The sequence below is a fragment of the Neoarius graeffei genome, chromosome 17 (assembly GCF_027579695.1).
Source record: "Neoarius graeffei isolate fNeoGra1 chromosome 17, fNeoGra1.pri, whole genome shotgun sequence".
NCBI classification, from domain to species: Eukaryota; Metazoa; Chordata; class Actinopteri; order Siluriformes; family Ariidae; genus Neoarius; species Neoarius graeffei.
In genome coordinates this window covers 15,610,102-15,622,398 of record NC_083585.1, presented here as the reverse complement: position 1 = coordinate 15,622,398, position 12,297 = coordinate 15,610,102, and the positions used below count along the sequence as shown (strand labels likewise).

The 12,297-nt window shown below is 39.0% G+C and overlaps 1 protein-coding gene across 2 annotated transcripts in view; it reads left to right on the top strand.

The window, feature by feature from the left end:
* Positions 1–5,463: 5,463 nt before the first annotated feature.
* alcamb (activated leukocyte cell adhesion molecule b) overlaps positions 5,464–12,297 on the top strand; it is an 81,293-nt gene continuing 74,459 nt past the window's right edge. For both annotated transcript variants that reach the window (XM_060943775.1, XM_060943774.1), the window contains exon 1: positions 5,464–5,679. In XM_060943775.1, coding sequence (XP_060799758.1) covers positions 5,592–5,679 — 88 coding nt within the window. In that variant the 5' untranslated portion in view covers positions 5,464–5,591. The remainder of the gene's footprint in view (positions 5,680–12,297) is intronic.

Below are 12,297 nucleotides of genomic sequence, written 5' to 3'. Positions count from 1 at the left end.
GAGAAATAGATCAAAGGTATTACCGTCTCCCCGCTATCAAGAAAAATGTTAACAAAGAGAATCAAATGCTTCAAGAACAATGAAGAAATGAGTGGTTAAAGAGAATATGATGAGAGGAGCTAAGCCTGAAAACTCCAGAGAAATTCATGATTGTATTTAAAATAAAACAGAAACTCAGAATTGAATATGGAAGAGTTTGCTTAAGAATCTTGTTTTATTTTTTCTGTTCGTATTCGAGTTAGCATCTTCATGAAAGTGTTTGATTTTCTTACAGGTGAAGCAGCTTCCTTATTTGACACGGAAAACCCAGATTGGTTTCAAACAACTCGGACATAACTCAGTGAAAAACCCAACAAGGAGCGACATGCATGATATATCCTGAAAGAACAGAAAAGATTAAGCGCAGAGACCACTGGAGCTTTGTTTCTGTTATCAGAGTAACTCAGTCCTGTGCAAAATGTCACCATGGAGCCAGAGTGTAGTAATGAACCTATAGTTTGAGAGTATTCTACACAAACACACTGAACTTTACAACAGCTGCATGCATGTGAAATGGAAATAAATCAACTAAGATAGGGAAAAACTATTTTGGATAAAATTGTTACTGTCTGTTACACACTTCTCAACCTGTGTGACTCAGTTGTGGCTTTTGAATAGAGAATAAATGAAGAGGGAACTAAACATTAACTGGTTATTGAAATTATTATTACAAGGTGATTATAGTTGTGAATGTACCAATTCTGTTAGCATTTGCAATTATTGTACCATCCACTATTAGGTAAAATTAAAATAAAATCTTACAGTATTGTTTGAAAGTCTAGAGCAAGATATTTTGTTATTTTACAAATAATATCACTTCAGATATTGTTTTAACAATAATAAGAATCACTGTATAAATGATGGAATGCAAATAGCTGTGTAATGCTAACACTAGGCTACAAATCTGCACTGTCACTCCAGTTGTTCTGAGAAATTTTGTATGGCTCATAACCACTAATAAACTCTAATTTCCGCATATATCCATCTTTTGCTCCTTTCTGACTAAGATTATCCAAGTAATCCAGTAGTAGAGCTTTTTTTTTAGCTGTAGTTTTCTCCAGGCAACAGCAATAGATACTGGACATCTTCACTTGACTTCAGTTTGTGAACAGTATGTAAACAAAGTTCGCTCATCCCCCAGGTCTAGGGTAGCGATGGTTGCTAACGTAAATGTGATGTCAGTGCAATGGTTTTGGCAGCGTGTTGCTCCAAGTTTTGGAGCAACATGCTGCCATCCAGACAACATCCTTTTCATAGAAGGTCTTGCTTATTTCAGAAAGGCAATGACAAACCACATTCTGCAAGTATTACAACTGCACGGCTCCATAGTAAAAGAGTCTGGGTGCTAAACTGGCCTGCAGTCCGGACCTGTCTCCCATTGAAAACATCTGGTGCATTATGAAGCACAAAATACAACAAAGGAGACCCCGAACTGTTGAGCAACTGAAATTGTATATCAGGGAAGAATGGGACAACATTTCTCTTTCAAAACTACAGCAGTTGGTCTCCTCAGTTCCCAAACATTTACAGTGTTGATATAAGTAGAGGTGATGCAGCACAGTGGTAAACATGCTCCTGTACCAACTTTTTTGAAATGTGTTGCTGGCATCAAATTCAAAATGAGCATATAATTTTCAGAAAAAAAATTCTCAGTTTCAACATTTGATATGTTGTCTTTGTATTATTTTCAATTAAATGCAGGGTTTCCATGATTTGCAAATCATTGCATTCTATTATTATTCACATTTTTCACAGCTTCCCAGCTTTTTTGGAACTGGAGTTGTAGATTAGAAATGTAGTGCATTTACAGGTTCTTGTTAAAAGTAAACCTTCAGTTTTAGTGGGCTTAAAGTAATAAGCCCCTGGTAATGAGAACTAATGAAGCATTCACACATTGGCGATTTGGCCATTGACTGACACTGGGCAAGCCATTAAGGGCATTTGCACCTCCTGCCAGTCTAAAGCATGACTGTATGTTAGATTCCTCCTCTGCTCTTTGCTCTTTTCTATTCTACTTTGAACATAATGCAGTCTCTGCTGTCTTCTGTACAGCCAAACCTCACCATTCATTCTCTGTGGCATGAGTCATTTAATGTCCTCTGGAGTACACTTGAAAACAAAGTCTCCACAGATTTCTTTCAAAACTCTTTAGAGTATTTAATATTTTAAAATCTTTATGTTCTCCAATTTTTGGATGTAATTACATTGTTTCTAGTAACAGATGTTTAAATTTGGTGCTATTATATACAAATTATGAGTTAGATGTTTTTAAAGTTGTATATTAACTTGTAAATAATACTCAGTGTGGTCAAAAATTATTAGCCAAACACCAGTGAAATATTTCATGCATGAATGTGTCAATTGTACTGGTATATTGAATCAGTATTTGGATGCTAAATCCAATAATAACAATTAGAATATTCTACAATGTTGAACAGTAAATTGCAAGAATATCATAGTTAAAAATCTCTGTTGTTGCAATATCAGTATTACAGAAGATACAACCTGTTGTCTTAATGTTTCTTAGCTTTTAAGATGTAATAGATCACATATTAAACCTTTCAAGGATTGTTGATGGTCCTCTTTGTGTTTTGCTTTTAAATTGGTACAAACTGAGATTTCAGCTCTGCCTCATCTCAAAATATGTGACAGGTTATTTCCAACTTCTAAAATTTTTAAAGACATTATACTTCTTTTAAAATCTGGTTAGATTGTCTGACTGTGCAAAAAGGTGATCTATCTACCCAAACCACACTAATCAGAAATGCATGCCAAGTAAATACAGTGGGGCAAAAAAATATTTAGTCAGCCACCAATTGTGCAAGTTCTCCCACTTAAAACGACGACAGAGGTCTGTAATTTTCATCATAGGTACACTTCAACTATGAGAGACAGAATGGGGGAAAGAATCCAGGAAATCACATTGTAGGATTTTTAATGAATTAACTGGTAAATTCCTCTGTAAAATAAGTATTTGGTCACCTACAAACAAGCAAAATTTCTGGCTCTCACAGACCTGTAACTTCTTCTTTAAGAGGCTCCTCTGTCCTCCACTCATTACCTGTATTAATGGCACCTGTTTGAACTCGTTATCAGTATAAAAGACACCTGTCCACAACCTCAAACAGTCACACTCCAAACTCCACTATGGCCAAGACCAAAGAGCTGTCAAAGGACACCAGAAACAAAATTGTAGACCTGCACCAGGCTGGGAAGACTGAATCTGCAATAGGTAAGCAGCTTGGTGTGAAGAAATCAACTGTGGGAACAATTATTAGAAAATGGAAGACATACAAGACCACTGATAATCTCCCTCGATCTGGGGCTCCATGCAAGATCTCACCCCGTGGGGTCAAAATGATCACAAGAACGGTGAGCAAAAATCCCAGAACCACACGGGGGGACCTAGTGAATGACCTGCAGAGAGCTGGGACCAAAGTAACAAAGGCTACCATCAGTAACACACTACGTCGCCAGGGACTCAAATCCTGCAGTGCCGGACGTGTCCCCCTGCTTAAGCCAGTACATGTCCAGGCCCATCTGAAGTTTGCTAGAGAGCATTTGGATGATCCAGAAGAGGATTGGGAGAATGTCATATGGTCAGATGAAACCCAAAAAGAACTTTTTGGTAAAAACTCAACTTGTTGTGTTAGGAGGAGAAAGAATGCCGAGTTGCATCCAAAGAACACCATCCCTACTGTGAAGCATGGGGGTGGAAACATCATGCTTTGGGGCTGTTTTTCTGCAAAGGGACCAGGACGACTGATCCATGTAAAGGAAAGAACGAATGGGGCCATGTATCATGAGATTTTGAGTGAAAACCTCCTTCCATCAGCAAGGGCATTGAAGATGAAACGTGGCTGGGTCTTTCAGCATGACAATGATCCCAAACACACCGCCCGGGCAACGAAGGAGTGGCTTCGTAAGAAGCATTTCAAGGTCCTGGAGTGGCCTAGTCAGTCTCCAGATCTCAACCCCATAGAAAATCTTTGGAGGGAATTGAAAGTCCGTGTTGCCCAGTGACAGCCCCAAAACATCACTGCTCTAGAGGAGATCTGCATGGAGGAATGGGCCAAAATACCAGCAACAGTGTGTGAAAACCTTGTGAAGACTTACAGAAAACATTTGACCTCTGTCACTGCCAACAAAGGGTATATAACAAAGTATTGAGATGAACTTTTGTTATTGACCAAATACTTATTTTCCACCATAATTTGCAAATAAATTCTTTAAAAATCAGACAATGTGATTTTCTGGATTTTTTTTTCTCATTTTGTCTCTCATAGTTGAAGTGTACCTATGATGAAAATTACAGGCCTCTCTCATCTTTTTAAGTGGGAGAACTTGCACAATTGGTGACTGACTAAATACTTTTTTGCCCCACTGTATATGGAGGTGTCGGTGTTTAATATTGGATTAATAACTATAAAATTTATCATATATATATATATATATATATATATATATATATATATATATATATATATATATGAGAATCTTTACTTGTTTTTGAAGCATAAATATAACACACACATATATATGCTTCAGAAACAAGTAAAGATTCTTATATTTTGCAGCACTGCTGTGGGTTCTCATTCTGTTTAAAAGCGAGAGCTTTCAGGCTCATCGTCAGGAGGTGCTGGGAAGGACAATGCAAATGTGAATGACATGAGAGAGTAGTGCAGCAGCAGGGACACTGTGGGGTAATAACGGCTATAAAATGTAAATACAAAGGAGAAAGTGAACAAGTGAGAAGGGCTGTAGTCCCTGGTGAGATATTAAGATTCTTTGATCTTATGTCAATGTAATTATAGTGTATTACATCAGGGGTGTGATTATATACAGGTATAATATTATACTGTGATAAGAAACAATAGATACACTGATGGTATTGGTTATTGGTAATTTGATGTAATGCCTTATGATAGATAGATAGATAGATAGATAGATAGATAGATAGATAGATAGATAGATAGATAGATAGATAGATAGATAGATAGATAGATAGATAGATAGATAGATTGGTCTAATATGCAGAGCGTATAAATACTGTCACAACATTATTATGAGCATGAACATAGTATGAAAATAAGATAGAAGATTTTTCAGTCAGGGTGGCTTACTGTTTAATGAAATTTAACAATGCACAAAATGTTATGTAGCCTTAGCCTGTAGACAGTAATAAGGCCTAGCCAACAGTGCTTTGAGTTTAGTAGGACAGTTTGAAGACTTTAAAAGTGACTTCAAAAAACAGAACCTGCTAATTCAACATTGAAAGAGTTACGAAAACAAAACAAACAACAAAAAAAAGGCATTTCAACAGCAGCCATAGTAAATGTCCAACCACCAACAGCTAGTTTGAAAAGGTTGTCCAGGAAGTGGGCGTGGCGACACTGGTTTTGGGCGGGGTTTCACGCGCCTTCAGGAGTGCTGAGGCTTGAACTGGAGGCGCACGTGGTAAAGCTTCTACCGGTTTAAATTCAGCTGTGGATCACACTGCTCGCTGCTTCAGAAACCGAGGACTTATTTCAGAAAGTCGAGACTTTTTGCTCATGAAGAGGCTGAAAACTGATTGTTTTTCAAGAATGCATGTGATTGCCTTTTCTGCGTGCGTCCTCATCATGTCCCTGCTGGATCAAGGTAATGCCCAATGCAGTTGTCTGTTTATTACCAGCAAAAATATATACGCCTTTTAACAGCTATGACCAGAGTGTAATTAACAGTCTGATGCTGACTCAATTAAGTAACAAGATTAAGGAGAAACCAAGACAGCAAAATGCTGAATTACTTTTCATCCGAGGTGTATTAGGCATTAGGTAACTAATTCAGCATCTTAGAGTACTGAATTAACTCTTAGGACTAATAAAGTAGTCCTTACACTATTGAACTAACTCTTACAATTCTTAATGGATACAGTAATTAATTAGCCCTTGCAGTACTTAATTATTCCTTAGAGTACTGAATTAACTCTTATAACTTGATAATTCTTGCAGCGAATGAAGCAGTTCTTACAGTTCTGAATTAACTCAGAATTCAGAATGAACTCAGTACTGCATTATTCCTTAGAGTACTGAATTAACTCATAACTTTTGATAATTCTTGCAGCGAATGAAGCAGTTCTTACAGTTCTGAATTAACTCAGAATTCAGAATGAACTCAGTACCGCATTATTCCTTAGAGTACTGAATTAGCTTTTACAATGTTGATTTTGCCAAATGGACTTACACAAACCCTCTGTATATGTAAAAATTGAAGAAATGTCAAGATGTGCTCTGTGGCTTGAAGGTTCCAGGATATTTATAGCCATTTTTTTCTGATAAGAGACAAAGTTAAGTGATAGAGCTTAATTGAAAACCATCTTCATGTCAAATATGGGTGTGGTGAGCGTACACATACTCTTTAAAATCTGAAAAGTCTTCACCTGTTACAGGAAAGAGGTGATACAGTGTTATTTTGTGCCATTGATAAGTTGTTGTTGTTGTTGTTGTTGTTGTTCGTTTTATTTTTTTTTAGGAATGTGTGTGTGTGTGAGAGAGAGAGAGAGAGAGAGAGAGAGAGAGAGAGATAGTAGTGTGAAGAGGGGGTTGGGGGTGAGAGGCATTGGTTTCTTTCCCTCAGGCTTGCATGTGAATACAGACTTTACCAGGTGACAGAATGGTTCATGCTGAGATTAGCTTGTGTGCTGAAGATTCAGTTTTACATCTTCATCATTAGTGTTCTCTTAGTGGTGTTTCATGGTCTTATACAGGCGCAGGAAGATGTTGCTTTGATAACAGTGTGTTTTGTGCTGAAAGATCGACAGCATGTCCTGCAAGGGCACAGTATGAACATGTTACGTGACCTCGGTGCCTACAGCCCACAGCACGGCCGGGGCGCTGAGGGAGGCAATGCACTAAACTTAATCTGATAAGCAGACTCGTACAGAATGTGGTAAATACAAGTAGAATAAGCAAAGTATATGGAGAACTGTATAATGATAACTAATTACTTATCACTGTATAATGATAGTAATTACTATTCTGTTATCATTATACAGTTCTCCATATACTTTGCTTATCTGTTTATTCACATTTGAGTATCAAGTGAAGAGCTGATTTTGTTGGTTATTTGTGGCCCTTATCTTTTAACTTTAACAACTTCCCTTTTCAGACTGCAACACTTGCCAAGCAAAACAGGGAGTCACAGAAAAGTCGCGTTAGTGAGGCATCTGTTTTTTCTTCTTGTTGCACTTCTGTCATCCCCCACCCCCTCAGGTCACATACACACACAAACACCCACACACAAATACGCAGGCACACACATGTACACACCGCTGACAGAGCCGCACCTGGTCTAACTTGTTTAGCTGGTGGGCTTCCTTTGGTTTGTTTTCATTTGAACATCCCCTTCTGAAACCAAGTCTTATGCACACATCCTTGAGCATTGACATGAATTCTGGAAAATGTTCAGATATTTAATTGTGTTGGTGATTTAAAAACTTTGTTTTTATCAGCAGCTTTTTAAAAAAGTTTATTTTCTACTCTTCAATGAGTAGATCAAGTTATAATCTTTTGCTTAGTTATTTTGACTTCATTTCTTAAAATATTTCTGGCTCACAACACAAAATGAAATCAATAGTACATTATAAGAAATAAGTGTTGAGCATTTTCAGTTATTAACGAATGATATTGTCTTAGAATGTTTTTCTTTAAAGATATTTTTTGGGCTTTTTTCACCTTTATTTGGATAGGACAGTGTAGAGACAGGAAATGAGCAGGAGAGGGAGGGAGGGATCGGGAAATGACCTTGGGTTGGAATCGAACCCGGATCCCCGGATTTATGGTATGGCGCCTTATCCACCTGAGCCACAATGCCCCCTTAGAATGTTTTTCAATAATTGAGGCTACGTTTACATTAGACCGTATCTGTCTCGTTTTCTTCGCGGATGCACTGTCCGTTTACATTAAACCACCTGGAAATGGGAATCCGCCAGCGTCCACGTATTCAATCCAGATCGTGTCTGGTCTGGTGCTGTGTAAACATTGAGAATACGCGAATACGTTGTGCTGAGCTCTAGCTGGCGTCCTCATTGGACAACGTCACTGTGACATCCACCTTCCTGATTCGCTGGCGTTGGTCATGTGACACGACTGCTGAAAAACGGCGCGGACTTCCGCCTTGTATCACCTTTCATTAAAGAGTATAAAAGTATGAAAATACTGCAAATACTGATGCAAATACTGCCCATTGTGTAGTTATGATTGTCTTTAGGCTTGCCATCCTTCCACTTGCAAGTGTTAAGTGATATGCGCTGGGATCACACACACAGCGGCTCAGTCCCGAAAACACTGCTAGTGTGCTTCACTCGCGCGCTCTGTGAGCTGCGCAGGGCCGGAGTGCGCACCCTCCAGAGGGCACTCGCTGTTCAGGGCGGAGTGATTTGGAGCGCAGGATGCCTGCGGTGCCGAGCGTATCCGCGTATTGGTATTGTTGTGTGCACGCGAATCGTGTATTGGTGTTGCTGTGTGCACTCTAATCGTTTTAAAAACGTTAATCTGATGATCCGCTGATACGGTCTAATGTAAACATGGGCTGAATTTAAAACTGTCCAGTATCCCCTGTATGAAGCGTGTTCTGCTCACTCAGAAATAAGATCTCTGAAGAATTTCTTCTCGCTCCCTAGCCTGCTAACAAAGTTCTTTCCTATTACTGCACCTCTTCATAAGAGCCACTTTATCTGTTATCAAACAAAAACAAGAGAACAATTGTTTCTCCGTTCAAAAAGGAGGAGACGTGTTGCTTTTTATGACCGACAGAAGGACAGCTCGATCCCTCTCGCAATGCAGGAATGACTCCTATTGAAATGCATGTAAGGTGCTTGCTAGAAACTCCAGTGTTCCTGGTGGTCCACCCTGGTTTGGACAATGAGTCAAGTTGTTCCCTTCCTTTTGTTATGCACTTTACCCCTGTGGGCTGCATAGCCCGATGGGTTTTTCTTAACCCGTTCATGTATCTCCAAGTGAGTTATTTTCTTGAATTTAGCACAAGTGCATACACCTCCATAGAGAGGGTCTTATCCCTTCTGTGTTGTTTATTTCTTGTATTTGAGGATCCTGAGTGTCATATGAGTGACTATGCCTCATGCAGCTGCAGGTTCTTAGTCTGAAATATGCCATCAGGTTCATTTACATTTTGTGGGAGTGGAGTGACCAGAGCAGTCGTGTCCATTTTGATTTACAGTAATTTGGTGTTATGCATTAATTACCCGCTCTGTGCAGCTCACTGCTTTATTCTTTTTAGGTGGAGAGGGTAAGAATTATGCTCATTGTCTTTCATGTTATCTTATAACAACTTATTTATTGGCTTTATTCAGCTGCTGAGAACAAAGGAGCTTCAGTATGATTTTGAGAGCTCATAATCCTGCTTAGGGTGTGTCAGGGTTGAGGAAATAAAGCCAATTCTTAGAATAAATGCTGAAAGCGTGTTTCTTATCCCAAACTAATCTTCAGAAGTCTCTTCTACCGACTGTTGACATTTTATTTTAGAAATTCCCTTCATAAGGAAAGGAATAATTTATCTAAATCTGATAGCAAAATTTGATTTCTTGTGTGTCGTTTCAGTGTTACACATGGCTGAAACAGAGTCTGTACACAGAGAGACTCTTAAGGCATTTGTGTCACAGACTCATTAAGTTGCTTTTTTTACCATATGCAGTCACAGTTAAATAATTGGTGATGTGGAAAATTTTGACAACACACCTTTTTACATGATATACAATTGCAAGTATGATATGCGATTCAATTTGGAGAAAAATATTTCGTAGACTGATGTCTATAAATCAATCACCTTGAGCTATCAAGCTAGAAACTGGTTTGGGGAAAAACCACTTTGCTTTTTGTTCATGGCAAATATTCAGCTGATACCTGTCACCAAACATCAAAAGCGTAATTGGTCTGGAAGTGTAGCTCTTGACATTGCAGGCATATTCCCAGTGCGTTTTTTTTTTAAGTACATGTTACAGCATTTTACGCATGCTGTAAATGCTTTGCTACATGATTCTATACAGGATCAACACTGAACTGTAGGCAAAAGCCTAAATATGGCGTATCCCATATTTAGGCTTGCTTGTGTTTGGCCAAGAAAGAGGACAAAAGGCTGCAGGTGGAGCAAACTTTGATGTCGTTTTGCTTTGAATGTGCAAGCCACCACAGATTGCCGCTGCAGTTTGGAGCAGACACACCTGTTCCAGGTGTGCAGTTCCATAGCTGAGGATGTTTGAAAGTCTCTTTCCGGCATTTCAATTGTCTGGTAGCTTCTGTGGTAGGCCAAAGAGTACTATTTGAACAGGGTATTTCCTGACTGTTTTTCTTACATGAGGTGAAAAGTCAGCTTTAAAAAAGTTATTCATTTACAATATTGGAATCTAGGTTAACTCAACTTGAATCATGTCGGGTTAATGAAATTTTATGAATGAAACAGTAGTAATATGAGGAATAAGCACTTTGAGTAATATGCCTTTCAGATCTGAATTTAACTGAACGCTTGAGAATTGGCTGGTGTATAAATATTAATATTGTAGCTGGGTTTTATGCTGCAGGATGAACCCTCAAGGCAAAACACATCAACGTGTAGTAGGCAGGTTAAGACCTGCATGACCATGTAACTTCCTGTTGTGGACAGGCCCCTCACCAAGCAGGAATGTGAAATGAGTCTGCAGCACACAAACCAAGACACTGAGTTGACTTATTTAAAACTCATGATGAAGAGTTTGTTATGCATTACCATTGAAACACGTAGCACAATGAAGGTAGGAATAAAGGTATGAACCATAAAAAGGACACATTTTGGACACCATTATTATTAGCTCATCCGGCTGACAGCTTATGCCATCATGTATTGTTCGTCCGTTGGGCATCATCCACATTTCACAAAAATCGGTTCTTCTCTCTCAATTCTTCACCGATTTTTATTCTTTTTGGCAGGAAGGTAGGGCTGTCTGGGGTGCATACAGCATCTAACCGAATTTGCATAATTGCAATTAATAATGAAGATATGGAGTAATTAATCCCTAACGAGCAGCTTCCACACAAATTGCTTCTTCTCCCTCAATTCTTCACCAATTTTGATTCTTTCTGGCATGAAGGTTAGGGGTACCGTGGCTGCATATAACTTCTACCCAACTTTGCTTAATTACAACCCCGATTCCAAAAAAGTTGGGACAAAGTACAAATTGTAAATAAAAACGGAATGCAATAATTTACAAATCTCAAAAACTGATATTGTATTCACAATAGAACATAGACAACATATCAAATGTCGAAAGTGAGACATTTTGAAATTTCATGCCAAATATTGACTCATTTGAAATTTCATGACAGCAACACATCTCAAAAAAGTTGGGACGGGGCAATAAGAGGCTGGAAAAGTTAAAGGTACAAAAAAGGAACAGCTGGAGGACCAAATTGTAACTCATTAGGTCAATTGGCAATAGGTCATTAACATGACTGGGTAAAAAAGAGCATCTTGGAGTGGCAGCGGCTCTCAGAAGTAAAGATGGGAAGAGGATCACCAATGCCCCTAATTCTGCGCCGACAAATAGTGGAGCAATATGAGAAAGGAGTTTGACAGTGTAAAATTGCAAAGAGTTTGAACATATCATCTACAGTGCATAATATCATCAAAAGATTCAGAGAATCTGGAAGAATCTCTGTGCATAAGGGTCAAGGCCGGAAAACCATACTGGGTGCCCATGATCTTCGGGCCCTTAGATGGCACTGCATCACATACAGGCATGCAGGTATTGGAAATCACAAAATGGGCTCAGGAATATTTCCAGAGAACATTATCTGTGAACACAATTCACCGTGCCATCCGCCGTTGCCAGCTAAAACTCTATAGTTCAAAGAAGAAGCTGTATCTAAACATGATCCAGAAGCGCAGACATCTTCTCTGGGCCAAGGCTCATTTAAAATGGACCGTGGCAAAGTGGAAAACTGTTCTGTGGTCAGACGAATCAAAATTTGAAGTTCTTTATGGAAATCAGGGACGCCATGTCATTCGGACTAAAGAGGAGAAGGACGACCCAAGTTGTTACCAGCGCTCAGTTCAGAAGCCTGCATCTCTGATGGTATGGGGTTGCATTAGTGCATGTGGCATGGGCAGCTTACACATCTGGAAAGACACCATCAATGCTGAAAGGTATATCCAGGTTCTAGGGCAACATATGCTCCCATCCAGACAACGTCTCTTTCAGGGAAGACCTTGCGTTTTCCAACATGA